At 43.8% G+C, this 19,446-nt stretch overlaps 1 protein-coding gene across 6 annotated transcripts in view; it reads left to right on the top strand.

Moving 5' to 3' along the window:
* The window catches only part of ABCB11 (ATP binding cassette subfamily B member 11), a 159,875-nt gene that overhangs the window by 64,140 nt on the left and 76,289 nt on the right, over positions 1-19,446 (top strand). For 4 of the 6 annotated variants that reach the window (XM_053264897.1, XR_008310313.1, XR_008310311.1 and 1 more), the window contains 2 exons: positions 13,353-13,447; positions 16,887-16,908. In XM_053264897.1, coding sequence (XP_053120872.1) covers positions 13,372-13,447; positions 16,887-16,908 — 98 coding nt within the window. In that variant the 5' untranslated portion in view covers positions 13,353-13,371. Of the gene's footprint in view, positions 1-6,447; positions 6,465-12,965; positions 13,448-16,886; positions 16,909-19,446 lie in introns of those variants that run through there. The other 2 variants (XM_053264887.1, XM_053264916.1) reach the window with 2 other exon arrangements.

Raw genomic sequence — 19,446 nt, 5'->3', positions numbered from 1 at the left:
TGTCACTAAAATATAACCCAGAGAGTCATGTGGCCCTCTGGGACATATTTTGGTGACATACAGTGGGCTTGAGAGGGAAGAGAAGATGATCAAAAGTCACCCCTTCCCCCACTCAAGCGACAGCACAGCAGTAGTCTGAAACTCACACTGCTGCATGTGTGCCATGGTAGTTTGGATGTCAGCCAATGACATTTTAGAAATGGAAAAATGTCCACTGGGAAAATAAAGCATTCCAAAAATATTTCTGCTGCTCATCTCTGACCATCAGTGAGGAAGCATCCACCAATACATGAGACAGAATGTTCCACCATCAAACAGCTCTAACAGTGAGGAAATTCCTTCTAATGTGTAGTCTAAATCTGATTGTGAACCGCCCTGAACTGTCGGCGGAGGAGTGGTATATATAAATGAAATAAATAAAACAAACCTTCTTTCTTATAATTTCAACCCATTGGTTCTAGCCCTGCCCTCAAAAGCAACAGAGAACAAGTCAGCTCCTTCTCATGTGAGAGCCCTTCACTATGTAATGGGCCCTGGGTCCTCAGAAATTAAGGATTGCTAACGAACATGAATGCACCACTGAGAGACCTTAAAGGCCAATTTGAAGACAGATCATCCTGGAGAGAATCTATCTATGTGGTCGCTAAGAGTCAACACCGACTTGACAGCACTTAACCAACCAACCAACCAACCAACCAACCAACCAACCAATCAACAAGCAGGGCAAGTTCAACAACAGCATGTATGGGCAAAAGTAAGACACAGATGTAAAGAAATAGTTGGTCACAAAATACATCATAAACAAAACATACAGTGACACCCAGGGGCATAGTTAGGGGAGAGGGGGCCCCTGGAGAACAGGGCCTGTTCTCCCCTCTCTTCAGCAGCCCCTCGGAGTGAGGGAGATAATGAAGAAAACAGGGAGGGGTGGAGCTGTGGGGCTCTCAGTAGCTGGGGCCCCCACATTCCATAGCTATACCCAGGGGCGTAACGAGGCTGGAGTGGGCCCAGAGACAACATTTTAAAATGGGCCCCTCGCTGATACACAAACACTCACTTCACATGTGACTTGCCTCTGGGGGGCCCCTCGAGGCGTGGGGGCCCCCAGGCAGCCGCCTCCCCTTGCCTAATGGTAGTTACGCCCCTGGCTATACCTCTGGTTACACCAATACTCTTTTGTACACATGACTTGGTTTCCCCCACCTCCAGAGGTGCCCCTTCCCACAGTCCTACCAAATTCCCTCGCAGCTTTAGTCAGGCCTGACACTTTAAATGCTGATCTCTCTTGCTCCAGATCTGTTATAGGAACTGTGTCATCAGGTAAGCTTCTCTCTTTCAAGTATTTGCTTCTCCTCCTCAGTTTTTTCTGTAGCTTTCTTTCACTCTTCTCCTTAGTAGCTCTTTCCTATCTTCCTCCTTCTCTCTCTCACCAACAGCTTCAGTTGCAGTGCAACTGTTCCTCCTCGTTACCTAAGTAGCCTGCCCCCTCCACCCACTACTGCCTCCTAGGTAGAGCATCCTAGGCTACAATATATCTGAAGACAGCTATCCTATCTCCCCATAGTCCTATCTCCCCCATGCTAAAAATACCCAACTCTTTCAACTATTCCTCATAGGAACTGGTTTCCAGAACCCTCATCATCTTTGTTGCCTTCTCCTGACCAGCACAGAATAGACTGGGACAATGACTTCTTATGATCTGGACTCTAGGCCTCTGTTAATGCCGCCTAGGAGGACTGCCATAGCAACCCTAAGACACCAAGGCCCTTCCGTATGTACTGTTGCCAAGCCAGGTGGTCTCCCCCATCCTGTACACGTGCATTTGATATTTGATAAAGCCCTGCTGCAGGACTTTACATTTGTCTCTCTTGTACTTTGTCTTGTTGGTTTTGGCCCACTAGTCAAGCCTGTCCACATTGGATTGAATCTTGATTCTGTCTTCCAAGGTGTTCGCTAGCTAACCCTCCCCTTTCCCTGACTGTGTATCATTTGCAGATTTGATAAGCATCCCCTCTGCTCCCCACTCCAAGTCATTCATATACATGTTGCACAGCACAGGGCCCAGGAGGATACAGCCCTGTGGAATTCCACTCCATAACTCTCTCCAGGATGATGTGGAGCCATTAATGCTGAATATGGTGGTTCAGCCAGCTGTGTGTGGTGGTTCAGTCAGCCAACAGTAGCATCATCATCTAGCCCACATTGTACCAACTTGTCAACAAGGATATTGTGGGAGTCTTTGTGAAATACTTTGCTGAAATCAAGATACACTAAAGCAGATCCCCCACCCCTGCTTTTTATGAAGGAAAAGGTGTGGGAGTCCCCAGTGTGAGATTTAAACATACTATTAAAGTTAATGTCCTCAGACTGTTAATTCGAGTCCATTCATTCAAAAGATCACTTTAGAGGAGAGCTGGTCTTGTGGTGGCAAGCATGAATTGTCCCCTTTGCTAAGCAGGGTCCACCCTGGTTTGTATTTTTTTAACATGTGAGCACTGGAAGATATTCCCCGCAGGGGGTGGGGCCACTCTGGGTAGAGCACCTGCTTACTAGCATCCAGAAGGTCCCAAGTTCCTTCCCTGGCATCTCCAAGATAGAGCTGAGGGAGACTCCTGCCTGCAACCTTGAAGAAGCCGCTGCCAGTCTGTGGAGACAATACTGACCTAGATGGACCAATGGACTGACTCGGTATAAGGCATTCTCTTTTGTCCTAACTGAAGCATGGTTCCTGAGAGATCCAAAGACTGGCAATAATATTTTCAATTGATATAGTAACAGTATTTATTTTATATTGTTGCATGGACAGGAATTAAATACTCTGCTGTCTTATTAAATATGCCCTTCATTAGTTGCTACTTACACTCTTCACATCTTAAAAAAGGAAGTACATGTTTACAATTACATAATAAAACAAGGTATATGGTATTGTGTCAGCCACCTAATGGTATCAGCCACCTAATTGTGTCAGCCACCTAATGAAATTATTTGACTAGCAAGCCAGAGGTTGCTGGTTCGAATCCCTGCTGGTATGTTTCCCAGACTATGGGAAACACCTATATCAGGCAGCAGTGATATAGGAATATGCTGAAAGGCATTGTCTCATACTGCGTGGGAGATGGCAATGGTAAACCCCTCCTGTCTTCTACCAAAGACAACCACAGGGCTCTGTGGTCACCAGGAGTCAACACCGACCCGATGGCGCACTTTATCTATATGGTATTGTAGTTGGGCTCTTGCTTCACTTTGTTCTTGTATATCTCTGAGTGGCGATGATGCCCTGCCTCTCATATGCCCATGAGGGCATGGCTGAGAACATTCTAGGAGGCATGAGGAAAATGCAGTTCTCAGAAAGCCTAGAAAGTCCTGAAAGATTCTATAAAGGTCCAGAACATTCTCAGTCCACAAAAAATGAATCCATATACATAGTTCAACGTTGTATTTCAAACATTGTTTTCTTTTTTGTTGCTAACAACAAGAACAGCAAAATAAACACTGCATTAATGTGGGGCTGATGCTTACTCATCTCACAATGTGTGATGATATCAATGATATCACAGTCACTCACACGCAATTGTTGAATGGGCACTGATGTAAATTGTCCAATGAAGAATAATAATAAATTAATAACACACTCTCCATTCAGATTAGTGTTACCATCTTTACTATTTAAGTGTTTGTACTATTTCTTTCAGCAGTTGAGTAGATAACCCATTAAGGGCACTTCCCCACCCTCAAGTTTGGGTTGCCTGTCCCTAAATCCAGCCCTGGCCTCCCTCTATGGCAGAACTCCTGTGCCTTTAACAGCTGATTTAACACCAGATGTTTGGTAGACAATAGTCCTGTTCAGGCTTCCAGAGGGAAGGCTGGTGAACACACTTACGGGCAGGGGCATAACAAGGTTGGAGTGGGCCCAGAGACAAAAATTTAAAATGCCCCCCTATCACTGCCTTCCTCTAAAAATTAAAAAATGATTCAAGGAAGCTCAGGAGGGGTGGGGGAGACATGTCTCTGGAGGGGGGCCCGAGGCAGAGGGCGGTCTCCCCTTGCCCTATTATAGTTACGCCCCTGCTTATGGAGCTGAAAGGGGGTCAGAAATCCCGCCCCCAGCCTGTCACTCACTATCCTGCCCCACTCTTCATGCTTAGAGCAGCATTTGTCTGAACAGACTAATGTTGTAAGCACGACTGCCTCTGTTTCTGTGAGCAGAAGGCTGGGATGCCCCAATCTCCCGATCACGGAAATGAAGGCAGTCACCTTGACAGTGTCCGTCTCTTCAGACAAACATTGCTGTCAGCATGAAAAGTGGGGTGGGAGAGTGAGTTACAGGCTGGGAGTAGGACTTTCGGCCTCCTTTCAGCCTTGTAAGTGTGTTCACCAGCGTTCCTTTTGAACTCCTGAACAGGGCAAATGTCTTTCCCAACACCTAATCTCCCCATTCTGGGGGAAATGTCACTTGCTAAATTTCTACCTGTTCTTCACTTACTAAAGGTGGAGGAGTATTTCCAGGGGTGGGGAAAGGAGTTGGCAACTCTAAATTTTCAGTCAGTTTTTTAGCCTGCTTTCCAGTAGGCTTATTAGATCACCCGGCAATCCGTGTGAGTGTGTGTCCCCCCACCATCAACTTCGCAATGCCTGGGCCAATATGAACCAAATCGGGTACAGTTGTAGGGACACATAGGGACACCTCAACAGCATAGTTTGTGATGATGCCATCCAGCCTAGTTCAAGATGGCAGACGTGCAAACCTTTGAGGGGCAAGTGGGCTAACTTGTGAACTGCCTAACCAATTTGAACCAAATTTGCTACTGTTGTAGAAACACATAGGGATGCTCCAATGGCATATGTTGGTGATGCTTCATCTACCCCAATTCAAGATGGGGTACGCATGAACATTTGAGGCACAAGTGGGCTAACTTGTGTATTGTCTAACTGATTTGAACCAATTAGGTACAATTGTAGTAAGTGACACAGAGGGGCACCTCAATGGTGTTTGTGATTATGCCATCCACCCCAATTCAAGATGGTGGATGCATGAACATTTGAGGTGCAAGAGATCTAATTTGTAGACCTCGATTTGAACCAAATTCAGTCCAGTTGTAGAGATAGTGAAAGGAAAGTAGGCAGACTAGTCCTTACTAGAACAACTTGTTTGATACATGAGATCTGTTTCCTCTTGATAAATGAGGTCACCTTGCCATTCGTTGTTCCTGTCTGTAATCAGAACCAACACCCGATAGGACAAATAATATTCACCTGATTTAATACCCCAGAGAGGCGACATAGAGGTATACACCCTGTTTGCTTGTTTTGTTACACCACTCCCTTGCTAACCAATATTTTTCCAATATGCTGCTTTATCATTTCCACATAGCTGATGTATGAGAATATAATCTCTGCTTCTGTAATCCATGGCCATAGCCTGAACATTACACTGCTTATGTAGAACAAGGGTTCTCAAACTTGGGTTCTCAGATGTTGTTGGACTCTAACTCCCAGGCCATTGTGACTGTGGATGATGGGAATTGTAGTCCAAGAATATCTAAGGATCCAAGTCTGAGAACTCCTGTCTTAGAGGACTGTTTTGGTCCCTTGCTTTAAGCAGAAGCCTTTGTGCAAGGCTTCTGTTTGTGCAAGGCCTGAAGAATGAACTGCTTGCTAGCAAATTATGTTTCCCAAAAAGTTATATTTCCTTTTAAAAGTTATGAGTCTGTAGGAGATAATGCAGCCACAATGTCTACTGCTCCATCCCTCCCATATTATCTTCTATTGCTTGTAACTTTAAAAGGGAAATGCAGCATTTATGGGCTGTAACCTGGCAACCCTGCTTGTAGTGTTGAAATGAAAAATGTTATGTTCAGGGACCTAAGGCTGCGGCTCTGTGTGTGCTTACTTGGAAGTAAGTCCCACTTGAAACAAAGCAAAAAAAGTTAAAGCAAAGCACTTCCCTCCTCATGACTGTGCCGTATGGTATGCATATTAAGTAGATATGGGATCATGGTTGGAAGCCCCACTCCTTGACCTGTACACAAAGTATTGTTTGTGCCTAAGTCACTTATTGTGGTAGTATCCAACCCAGTATATCCTTTCTACTTTATCATAGATCCATAATCAGGAATCATTTTAATGTTGCCTAACTGAAGAAAGATATATGGTTTTCTCTTGTCTGTCATGAGCGTAATTTCTCAGGAGAGCTAATATTCTGCCTGGTTCTGATGTTTGGTGATATGATAATTTTAGCAAAAGTTAAAATTCTACATTGGATGTCAATGAACTCTAGTGACCACACGGTTACTGACCTGTGTGTAAACAGTCAATGACTTCTTAGGAGCTTAAATCCTGATAAATGGGTTATTATGTTAAAAACTAAGGGATGTTGAAAATGGATATACAAATTTCTACTGACTAATTTCACTCAGCTGGATCCTTGGAGGTTGTTTCTCTGTTTCTTCTTCTTACTTCAGCTGGTAAGCAACAGTGTAATAATATACCCCAGCAAATAAAAAATGTTTTTAAAAATCTCTTGTGACCAGATTCTAATAATCTTACTGTAATTGAGAGAATAATGGAATGGATTTTGTGACTATTAACCTGTGTTTTCTGAGGTTCATGTTTTATGAAGTTCAGAATTTCTGTCTTAAGGACAGTCTTGTAGAATAAACAAGGATTTCAAATTATTTTTCAGAAATTCCTGGCTCAAAGTGAGATTGTTTTATTTATTCACCACTTTTCATAGCAAGGCTATGATGAGGAACGTGATCCACTACTGCTTGTCTGGCATTTAATTTTTATTTAAAGGCAGACTCAGAGGGTTCTGAACTGGATCAGAGCAGAGGCACTGGGCAAAGGGTTGACCCCGCCACCCCTGTAACAGTCTCCATATCTAATTCTCCCCCCCCCAACTACTATAATGCCCATGGGGGGAAAGGTATAGCACGTACTCATAATCTGCTCAATGAATTATTTTTAGAACCAAATTTGGATCCATTGTTGTAGTTGTTATTTAATATTGTATTGTATTGTATTGTTTGTTTGTTTGTTTGTTTAGCATATTTTTATACTGCCTGATATGCACATCCTTAGGTGTATAAGTTAGAATGCAACAAATATAAAAACAGGATAAAATGATTAAAGCAATTATGATATAAAAGGAATTAAAAATAATTAAAAGTTTGAGAAAACATGTACATCTTAAGGGTCTTTCTAAAAACAGCCAGAGATGGAGAATCTCTGATTTTAACAGGGAGTGCATTCCAGAGCCCTAGGGCAGCCACAGAGGAGGCCTGGTCACGAGTAGCCACCAACCGAGCCGGTGATAGCCGTAATGTTGGGTTCTTGGTGTTGGGTAGGAATGGTTTTTAGTGTGTCCTTTGGAACTTCCTAGCATGGGATGCTTGGTCTAAATGTTTACGCAAATGTGGCCGAATTCTGTTTTATTGTTTGTAAGTTTTGTAACATTTTTATTGCTCATTAGAATGCTATTGTAAACTGTTGATTTTATGCTGATCTATAATGTTTACTCAAAGCAAGTCCCCTTCCCCCCGTGAATTCCTTTGTGCTTTGCTGAGGGGTAGGAAGGAAGGATAAAAAAGAGGCTACGTTTTCGCCTCATATCTTTGCCTGGTCCAGATTCCTATGTGTGTTTTCTCAGAAGAAGACACCACCATTGAGGTGTCCCTATGTGTCACTCACTACCACTGTACCAAATTTGGTTCAGATCAGTTACACAGTCCACAAGTTAGCCCACTTGCGCCTCAAACGTTCACACGTCTGCCATTGTGAATTGGGGTGGATGACATCATCATCAACTGAACCATTGAGGCTTCCCTATGTGTCCCTACACCTGTAGCAAATTTGGTTCAAATCGGTTAGGCAATTCACAAGTTAGCACATTTGTGCCTCAAACATTTACGCATCTGCCATTTTGAATCAGGGTGGATGACATAATCACAAACTATGCTGTTGAGTTGTCCCTGTGTGTCTCTACAACTGTACCCGATTTGGTTCATATTGGTTCAAGCGTTGAGAAGTTGATGGGGGACACACACACATGATTCTTTCCCAAACAGCAGGTTTTACTGCGGGTTTACTGTGAGGCTTTACTGTGAACCTGAAGTTGTCCCAAAAAACCGACGCAAAAAGTGCATTTTTTAACGCCAGATATAAACCGGGCTATAATCTAACGCATAATGAAAAATCCAAATTGTGTGTGAAGTTTTCCTCGATAGCTTGCAGGGACTTCAAGGTAAATCTGCTCACTATGTGAACGCACACCCTCCATTCCAAAGGAGGTGAGAGCAAAAGGGCTTTAAAGCCCTGTGTAAAAACACCATGGACACTGCTGGGTGATCTCATAAGCCTACTGGAAAGTAGGCTAAAAAACAGTGTTAAAAAAATTGGTTCCTAATATGAAGGGGGTTAAGTGGAAGGATACAGAAAGCCTGGGTGAAGGACATGTAACCTAAAACAGGAGGCATGAATTGATCCCCTGGGTATCAGCAGGACAGGTGATCAGGTAATTATTACCATGTGTGTTTTTAAGAAAATGTTTCTGCCCTGTATTCTCAAGAGGCTCCCAAAGTAGTTGAAATGGAAGCTAGGAATAAATCAAAAGGGAAATGAAGTATTCCAAAAATGCTTGAGAACTATATTGTACAGAAACTGTATCCTATAGCTGCAATAATCTGGACTAGTGTTTACACTAAGGAGGTTGATTATATTGTGGTAGAGGAGATAATGAAAGGAAAGCCTTTAGCTGTCAAACCTAAACACTTATTGGGGAGTAATCCCCACCAAACACTGTGAAGCTTACTTCTGAGTAAACAGGATTGTGTTGTTGAAACAACTCATCTTAAATAAACTGGCACTACTATGCCAGTACCCTGTAAGTGACACAGCGGGGAAATGCTTGACTAACAAGCAGAAGGTTGCCGGTTCAAATCCCCACTGGTACTATAAGGGTAGCAGCAATATAGGATGATGCTGAAAGGCATCAGCTCATACTGCGTGGGAGGAGGCAATGGTAAACACCTCCTGTATACTACCAAAAGAAAACCACAGGGCTCTGTGGGCAGCAGAATTTGAAATCGACTTGACAGCACACTTTACCTTTACCATGCCAGTATGATTAACTCTTTTCATGCAAGCCAACGAAAATTTTCTTCCATTTTTGAAGCCATTACCAAGACGTTATGTCTAGTATGTTCTGACCCACACTGCTTGCTTTATTTTAAAATTTCCCTCTCTTTTGTGATGACTTCTTGCAGGGGCCTCGCCACTGTGTGAGATCTGGGAGGTGGGGGGCTGTTTCTTTGTTTTTACATTGGTCGTCGCCACCCCTCCACTGTCCTTGACAGCTGGGTGCTCACTGCACGCAAAGGTTGCTGGCTGCCCTCTTCACTGTGCTTGACAGCTAGGCAGAAACACAACACTGGCTATTGTTGTGTTTCTAGTAAATCCATTCCATGATCCAGGCCAGGTTCTAGATTAGTTGCAGTTTTAGTTCAGTCCAAAACTAGTGGCAGGGCAGACAAAGAACAAGCAGCAGGAGAATAGAAAGCAGTCTGCACTTGCCTCAAGCGCAGACTAAATCTGAAGACTTATTTCATTAAATTATGAATATTCTTAATTACGCTTTTACTGCCTGGGCCTTGTATGCCACAACTCTTTCCTCCGGATACTATAGAGATGAGTCTCTCCCTCTCTACGAAGCCCCCAGCACCTGGATTGCTATAGATAAGGAAGGGACAGAGACAGAGGGATTGGGGGAAAGGTGCTTGGCTATGTCTCTCTGTCCATGTTGGGCTTTCTTTTGCCACTGACTGATCCCTGCTCAAGGTATCCTATCAGTCGTGATTGCTATTTTTATGACACCTCTGAAGGCTGTTCTAATCCTAATTAGAATGACAGCTCAGCCTTCACAGCTCCTCTTTCGAAAAGAACACACTGTGAGTATACAGCTTATTTCATCACGTGAAAGAATACAGAATGGAAAGTGGTACTTTTAATTATTTATAGCCTTTCCAAATGTTCTAAAATGCCAAAAAATATTGGAAGAAAGAACTGAGGGTCAGGATATCTCCGTGTTTTCTCAGAGATACCTCTGGGATACCGATATGTTCCCCCCAGGCAAATAGCAGATGAGGGATGTAAATTAGGAAGATGGCACAGTGCGAAAGGGATAACCACCCCCCAATGCTTGAATCCTGTTGCAGTGAGGGGAACACTGCTCCCTGTGTTCCGGTCACTGATCTCCTGCATCTCATCTAGTTTGGTCCTTACTTTCTGTAGGTAGATAAATATGAAGCTGTTTCAGTACCTTCCTGGGCATAAGAAGAAAAAATCAGATTCTTTAGCATTTCGCACATGTTCAAGTGTACAAGGAAGAGTGAGGTCATGCTTGCTCGTAGCCACTGATCCACCCCATATGCATGTTTGGCTGAATGTGTGAAAGGGTCTTTGAGGTCGTTCTTACGACTGGGCGGGCAGGGCAGTGGGTGGTGGGGAGGGGGGCAAGGCTTGGTAAACTTCCCTCCCCCCACCCAGATTACCGAATTTGTTGGGAGAGCGAAATGAGCTCGCAGACAAGCAGTCCTGTGTGCCTGCAGCACGGAGGTGTGGGGGTTGAGACAATGTGTCCCAGCCCTCAGAAATCCCACAATACACTGCACAAGTGCATGGTGCATTGTGGAGATCCCCCCAGCAAAGGGTCAAGTAAATGCAGCTAAGGGAGTGCTTGCTCCGTCAACCTCATTTAAGAGTTGGGCTCCCTAGGTGGGTTGGCTCCCAGTTGGCTCCCATGGCTTCCCATGGGCAGCCAAACCCACGTTTCGCTGCCCTAGCCCAGTCTTGGCTGCTTGTGAGAACAGCCTCTCTGTGTACTAAAATGCATTGGCTTTCCCTGTGCAAGTTCCTGTTTGCAAAGAGAGGGACCATGCATGTACGGTCTGAACAGAAGTAGGTGCTTTCAGACCTTTGGTCAAATTGCATATTGTAATCTTTTCTCTCTCTCTTTCTTTCCAAAATCACCTCCCAATTCTTGGGTTATAAATTCTCCACCAACTGTCCTGTTTTTGTTTTTGTTTTTTGTAGGGCACATTTGATTGATTGATTGGTTGGTTGGTTGGTTCAGTCAAAGGTATAGCTCTATAACTGATGTTTTCCCCTTGTCAGTTGAAGGATTTGGGGCTATAGCTTTAATAGCTTTTGCCCAATGTGTGACCAGGAGGGTTCAAAATGACCAGAAGAGATCCACAATGTATTGAAGCAGTATGCATGAACATCATGGAAAAGATGTAGAAAAGAAGTACAAAATGTGTATCACGTGCATGGAAAAAACCTTTGGGCTGTTCACATGAGCAGCAGTCCTACCTGGGCTTGCACAGTCCTACCCGGGGAGGGCTGTTTATGTGGAGTGCCCACCAGGTAGCCTGAGTTTAATCTCCAGGCTTTTACTCAGGTAGATGGGTGTGAGCTCTACCTAATAAAACTTCTTTGGCATTACCCTGGTATGAGCAGATTGTCTTCGAATCCTAGAACCTGTTGGTCACTGGCTAGCCACCGGTGCCAATACAAGGTCATTACTGATGACTTAAGTTTTGACCGTGAAGAATGTGACTCAATAATATTTCATCATGTGCAACATGCTGCCAAAAACTATCAGAACATAATAATTAGAACATAAAACGGAACCCAGCTGAAGATGTTGCAATCACAATTAATCTCAAGTCACTACTGCCTGACAATTGATAGTGTCCCACTGAGATTAAACATTGAAGTCATGTTGCTAATTGGTGAAATGTCACTGTAGCACTAGATCACAAGGTATGCCCCTTTCTTATTGGATTCCACACATTTACAAGGTGTGATTCAATAAGTGCTTTCTATGATGAAGGAAAGAGAAAGGCATTTGGTGTCAGATGTGAAGATGAAGAGTTTCTTTATGCTTTCACTGATCCTGGGAAAAGACTTCATACTACAGGAATCAACCTATCATGTACTGGAAAAATCTGTGTGTCATCTATACAGCCAAGCTTCATCATCAAGTATGAATGATGCCCAATACAGGATGTTGTGTATAGCATCATCCCAATTTTTTGAGCAGAGCATGCCACCAACTCATGATGTATTACAGCCACACAGCAAAATGTTGAACTATGAAACTGCTATTATGTAGCATTATGTGTTTTGAATGATGAATGCTCTATCACCTGTTGCCCATGGTTGGTATTTAGAGGACAAGGTCCTTGCCATCGCCTGGATGACAGGAAGCCCAGCACCAGATAATATATGAAAGGAAGTGCACTGTAGTTGCAAGCAGCTGAAATGCCAAGGAGGGAGGTGTTCATGTCATGCCTCTTGCTACCTTGCACTGACTGACTGGTATACATGTCAGACATTCTGTAATCCTATGGTCAAGGCTGAAGATATACCTGATGATAGCAACTTTGAATGGAATGTTATGATTTTGAAAATGAGACATTAAAACAATTATCTTTTAGGAAATAAAATGTAAGCTAAAATATAGAGTTATTTATATTAAAAGTATAGCATGGTATCAACCTTGTCAGCCAGTTGGACATGCTACTGTGTTTTTATTAGCTTGGTGTTCATCAATGTTGTTTAATACCCCCAAATAAGCAAATTGTGATGATTTTTCCATGAGAGAACATGCAGTTGTCACTATTCATTCATTCATTCATTCGGTTTATATACCGCCCTTCCAAAATGGCTCAGGGTGGTTTACAACAGAATAAAAACAATTAAAACCAGTTAACAATTAAAATCAAAACTATAAAAACAAAATAAAACCAATTAAAAATTCAAACAGCTAAAAATCCTGGAAAACCAGGGCAACCATTTAAAACAATTTAAAACAGTTTACAGTAGTTTAAAAACCCTGGAAGGCCAGGCCAAACTGATAGGTTTTAAGGGCTCTCCTGAAAGACCATAATGAACTCAAATTACAGATGTCTGCCGGGAGTGCATTCCACAGCCCAGGAGCAGCTATAGAGAAGGCCCACCTCTGAGTCACCACCAGATGAACCGATGGTAACTGGAGACAGACCTCCTCAGATGACCTTGACGTGCGGTGGGAATCATACAGAAGAAGGCGCTCTCTAAGATAACTATTAAATAAAGATAAGATAACTATTTTATAAATATAACTAAGATAACTATTAAATAAATTGTCTGAAATGGCCATGCATCGTCCCTCTGACTATTTCACCTGGAGTGCATGTAAAGCAGGAAGGTACTCTGAATGTTGCTGCTAATAGAAGTTGGTTGATGGTGGTGCTCTAGATATGTAGCTTGGAAAAAACACAATGTAAGTCACAATGTTTGCAATTTTATAGGAAATTCAAGAAGCTGATCATGCCTGAACCAGTTACTTTGTGCAGCATAAAGAAAATTGGAGAAGACAACAATGCCTTTGAACCAGATGGACCACGTAAGATGTTTTGCATTTTAATAATAGCTTTGAACACATACCAGTTAACTTTTTCCATGCACATTGGTTCACATCATTGCGGACAAATGTCTTTAGAAAGTATTTGCTTTATTTCAAGCCAATACAAACAACTCCAATAAATGGTTCTAATGATTTGCCATATTATCTGCCCTCATTATTTTGCTGTGTCTTCATCAATGTAGAATAGCCAATTCTTTTTTATTTGTTTGTTTGTTTGTTTGTTTGTTTATCAATTTTGTACACCACCCCAAACTTTAGTCTCTGGGTGGTTAACAATAACATACAACAAAGTTAAAACTTACATAAAACTTAAAAACAATTTAAACAATATAAAAAGTCAAAACATATTAAAACCTAAAAGTTAAAAAGCCAAAAAAGCTTGGGTGAAGAGGTGGGTTTTCAAATGCTTTTTAAAAATTGCCAGAGATGGGGAAGACTGTATTTCAGTAGGGAGTGCATTCCACAGTCTTGGGGCAGCAACCAAGAAGGCCCGTCCCCATGTGGCCACCAGCCGAGCTGGCAGCAACTGGAGATGGACCTCTCCAGATGACCTCAATGACCTCGCTTAAATACCCAGGGCCCAAGCTGTGTAGGGCTTTGTGAATTATAACCAGCACTTTGTATTTTGCCCGGAAACCTATTGGCAGCCAGTGTAGCTCTGTCAGCAAAGGAGTAACATGGTCTCTCCAAGATGACCCAGAGACCAACCTGGCCACCGCATTCTGTACCAACTGAAGTTTACAGACTACGTACAAAAGCAACCCCACATAGAGCATATTGCAGAAGTCAAATCTGGAGGTTTCCAGGATATGTACCACTGTTTTGAGGTCACTCATCTCAAGGAACAGACACAGCTGGCGTATCAGCCGAAGCTGATAGAAAGCCCTTCTGGCCACTGCCTCAACCTGAGATACCAGGGAGAGGTGTGGATCCAGAAGTACTCCCAGACTGCATACAATCTGCATACAGATTGACCATACAAAAACCTTCTGTACAAAGCTACAGCACCAAAAACGGGCCACAGTGCTACTCATGGTTATGGTGGTGTTTGTCTGAAGAGGAAAATGCTGTAACCATGATGGTGGGAGCTTCCATGATAAGTATTCTGGGGCGATCCAGGCTGTCAGTCATGGATTGACAGCACCCACCATTGCAGTTATGACGTTTCCCTCTTCAGACAAATGCCACCATACCCATGAGCAGCGCTGTGAAGGCAAAGAGTGATGGGCTGGGGCAGGACTTCTGGACGTGCTTTTGGCACTGTAACCAGGTACAGTGGCTTTTTTAAAAAGTCTAAATAGGGTTCCAATGTGCAATGGAAATGACCCACGTACGCTGCATTCCAAGGAAACTATTTTAAGGGCAGGGACGGTATTTTCCAACCACACCTAGGGCCAATGACACATGTTAATAACACACTTGACCCTGACGTGCTCAGTTTCTCTTTACTAAATAGCAGTGGCAGGGTGGGATCTGGGGAATTTTAACCCTTTGCCTTTACCAGGTCAGCCTCCTTCCCCTGTGGATGCTGTTTGCCCTATTGGTGCCTATGGAAGCTTTCCTCCTGGACAATTTGCAGCCATGGGTGGGGGAGGTTTAAGCTCCCATCTTCTCATGCCATGATCCCAGTCCAGATTATTTCCCTGCAGCTGCTATTTTACAAGGAAAATCTAGGCATGTCAAGGCCAAGCACATTATAACATTAGGAACATAGGAAGCTGCCACAGACCATTGCTCCATCTAGCTCAGTATTGTCTTCACAGACTGGCAGCAGCTTCTCCAAGGTTGCAGGCAGGAATCTCTCTCAGCCCTATCTTGGAGAAGCCAGGGAGGAAACTTGGAGCCTAGATGCTCTTCCCAGAGTGGCTCCATCCCCTGAGGGGAATATCTTGCAGTGCTCACACTTCTAGTCTCCCATTCATATGTAACCAGGGTGGACCCTGCTTAGCTAAGGGGACAAGTCATGCTTGCTACCACAAGACCAGCTCTCCTCTCCTCTCAAGTAGTTTGGCCTTTAGATTGCATTCACTCTAAAAAGGATCCTTATCTGAAAATGAATTATGCCATGTGGTCCAGTCCATATCCAAGTACCAAGCAGAAGATGAGAAGATTGTCATTGCAAAACAATTGTAAGTGATGGCTGAAAGCCTAGACAAGCTATTGATACATAGAACACATTCATCCTACATAGTTAAACTGGTTCCAGACATTCTCTTTGTGAATCAAACACTGGTATGTTAGTTTTGCTTCTCTTCTTAGTCACCTACCCACAAACTACTGCTGTATCCTCCTCTGGTTGGGAAAATTAAGAAAATGCTGATCCCATCCTATAGGGATGTGCAAGCTGGCAGTGTGACCGGCCTGGTCTGGGCTTGGCTGAACTGGGCCCATCCAGTTCGACCATCGAACCGGGCTGAGCCATCTCACAGGCTGGCTCAGGGGCAGTGTTCCCTCTAACAGGGATTCCCAGATGTTGTTGACTACATCTCCCATAAGCCCCAGCCAAAGGCCACTGCAGCTATGGATGCTGGGAGTTGTAGTGAACAACATCTGGGAATTCCTGTTGGAGGGAACACTGTTCAGGGGCTATGCTTGTAAAGGGGAATCCAGCAAGGATTCCTCTTTACAAGTAAAGGGCATTCCCTAGTGTAAATGCGAGAGGGGAGGGAAGAAAAGGTAGTTTTATACCTTTAAAATTCACCCATGGGGATGGCTGCAGCAGTGGCTATGGCGGAGACATTGGAAGCAGTGGCAGGGGCTCCTCTACCCCCCCTCCGGCTTCTCAAATGACAGCCTGGGCCAGCTGCCGCATGGTGACACATACTGCATGGTGACACAAATCACATTGTGATGCAAATGGCCTCTGCGCATGCGTGGAGGTCACGAAAATGGCCTCCGTGCAGGCACAGAGGCCTGAACCAGGTTGCAATCAATCTGGGCTGTCATTTGGGAGGCCGGCGGGGGGGCGGGGATTGGAGGAACCCCTGCTGACACCTCCGATGTCTCCGCCATGGTCACCTCTGCCATCCCCGCCACCTGAATTTTAAAGGTAAAAATTACCTTTTCTCTCCCCTGCCCTCACATACATTTACTCTAGGGAATGCCTTTTCCTTGTACAGGGGAATCCTCGTCAGATTCCCCTTCACAAGTATACTCCCCTGAGCTGGCCTACGATACAGTTCTTTGAATCCAAAGTTGGTCTGGTTCGAACTCAGACTGCTTGAAGTGAGCCAGCTCGCTCATCCTTACAGTCCTATTCCTGAGTTTGTTTTGGGAAATGGTCTGAGGTTTCAGGTTTGAAAACTGAATCTTTACCCAACTACTACTTATGCATTTGCATGATAAGGGTGTGTGTGTGCTGGAATGTCTATTTATTTCCAATCACTATTCACAAGATGATGTATTTATTTCCCAACAGAAAATGGCATCAGCAAATCAGAGTAAGTAATGTAGATATTCTACTCCATTACAGATTCAATATTTGGTTTTATTTCTAAAAACTATATTTCATCATCCGTTGACGTGTTTGTAACATTTAAAATGCAGCCATGCGCTGTAATTTCCTGAACTATAATTATTGCACAATTGATGTCAGTTAAGCAAACATTCAGAACACGTAAGAATAGCTAACACAATAAAGAAAAAGAAAAATGCCACGGTATCAATTAAACCCTTTTACAATGCAGGTCGCAGCTGTCACAGGTTCCACAGCATGGTTTGAAGATACATTTCTCCTTCTGGTTGCTTTCCTTAAAATATGAGACTGATTGATTGTTTGACTGGCAGCCAGTCAATTAACATTTTATTTTGGGCTGTAGTACATTATACAATATCATATTAAAAAACAGAAGAGAAAAGAAGTGCTTTCTCAATGCAACAGAATTAAGCTCAGAAATATGTACTGAAATACAACATTAAAACAAAACTAAGAAGTCTTAAGAATAGAAAAATTGGCTACCTTAACACTGTATAGTTCACACAGCTCAGGCTGAAATCACACCGTCCTGCACTTTCTCTACTTAAATTGCCTCCTTCCAAAGTAGGTTTTAGCTAGGAAAAGCAGCCTTCAGGCTTTTGTTTTACACACACACACACACACACACTCACACACACGTAATGTGTAGCTCCACTCTTTGCTAGATGGGAGTTCAGGCTAGGAAGACTTCCCCTTAGTAACTCAATGAGTGCACAATAAACCTACTCTACTAAGATGCAAGTAGAAGTCCTCCCACTGAACTATGTTGCTCATTCTGATCTAGCACTGCTTCTGGTTGACTACAGCAAATCTCACAAGATCTTATGGGATCTGGATACCACTGTTCCCTGTAACATGGATTCCCAGATCTTGTTGACTGCAACTCCCAGAATCTTCAGTCAAAGGCCATTGCAGCTGGGGATTCTGGGACCTGTAGTCAACAACATCTGGGGATCCCAGTTACAGGGAACACTGCTGGACACCCTGCATACATACAGAGAAAAAGTTTGCATGTATATCCTCAAGCATGATTCATGCCTCAGTTTTTTTCTTATGGTTTTGGGTTTGCGGTCCAGTCTGGGGCCCCTTGATCTGGGTACAAAGATAAAACAGATACGACAAATATTTATATATCACTTTTCAACAAAAGTTCCCAAAGCGGTTTACACAGAGAAATATAAATAAATACATAAAATGGCTCCTCTGTCCCCAAACGGCTCACAATCTAAAAAAGAAACATAAGATAGATACCAGCAATAACTACTGGAGGAATGCTGTGCTGGGGATGGATAGGGCCAGTTGCTCTCCCCTTGTTCATTAAACAGAGTCACCACATTTAAAAGGTGCTTCTTTGCTCAGTTAGCAGGGGTAAAGTGCCATATTCCCAGCTTGGGCCCTGTTTGGGATTTATAACCCCCACCCAAGCAGCTCTTAAAAGCCTCAGATACGCAGAAAGTACCAGGAAGAGCATAGCAGGAGTTAGAGCAGACGGAGGCCTAGAAAGCGGGCTGGAGGCAGAGGTAGGGAGTTTTAAAAAAGCAGACTTTAACACAGTTCCTATTAAGTCCAGAGAAAGAGAGATGTAGTCACAAGGATTAACCTCCTGTAAGAGGGAAACTGGATGATGTCTGTAGGAGGAGACCAGGGCCGGACTGGGGGCACTGAGAGGGCAGTGGAATGTATGTGGGGAGGGCGCCGGGTTTTGAGCAGAACAGGTACTTAAAGATGGAAGTATTCACTGCTGCCGAATGCGGCGGGGCTTAGGGGTGCACTGCTGGTGGGGTGCACTGGGAATATGCCCTGTTGCCCTGTGGGCCAGTCTGAACCTGGAGGAGACAGCCTTGTTCACTGGTGAGTTAGGTTGCCATAGCCAATGGTTACATGCAATAAATACTGAGAGAGAGAGAGTTGTAATAAAGCACTTGGAGAAGGAAAAGTTGTCTCTGCTCTGTCAAAGCACATTTCAGAAATAGGCCTCTTTCACATGGGGTGTGGCAGATGGGCCAGGCAAGAACGAAGGCTTACCTGAAAGGAAGATCCACTGGAATCTGGACTGCACTTCAAAAAGAACTGTGCTTAGGATAGGAACATAGGAACATAGGTAGCTGCCATATACTGAGTCAGACCATTGGTCTATCTAGCTCAGTATTGTCTTCACAGACTGGCAGCAGCTTCTCCAAGGTTGCAGGCAGGAATCTCTCTCAGCCCTATCTTGGAGAAGCCAGGGAGGGAACTTGGAACCTTCTTCACTTCCCAGAGCAGCATCATCCCCTGAGGGGAATATCTTGCAGTGCTCACACATCAAGTCTCCCATTCAGATGCAACCAGGGTGGACCCTGCTTAGCTATGGGGACAAGTCATGCTTGCTACCACAAGACCAGCTCTCCTCAAAGTGAAAATCAAAGTGAAAGAAGCAGCAATGGTGGCAACAGAGCTGGGAGTGGACATAGAAGAGGGTGCTTAGGACGAGGATGTAAGGATCAGCACGGTATCAGGTGTCCTA

The sequence above is a fragment of the Hemicordylus capensis genome, chromosome 1 (genome assembly GCF_027244095.1).
Source record: "Hemicordylus capensis ecotype Gifberg chromosome 1, rHemCap1.1.pri, whole genome shotgun sequence".
Lineage (NCBI taxonomy): Eukaryota > Metazoa > Chordata > Lepidosauria > Squamata > Cordylidae > Hemicordylus > Hemicordylus capensis.
The sequence above is the reverse complement of the archived record's forward strand: the minus strand, read 5'-3'. Positions and strand labels throughout refer to the sequence as shown.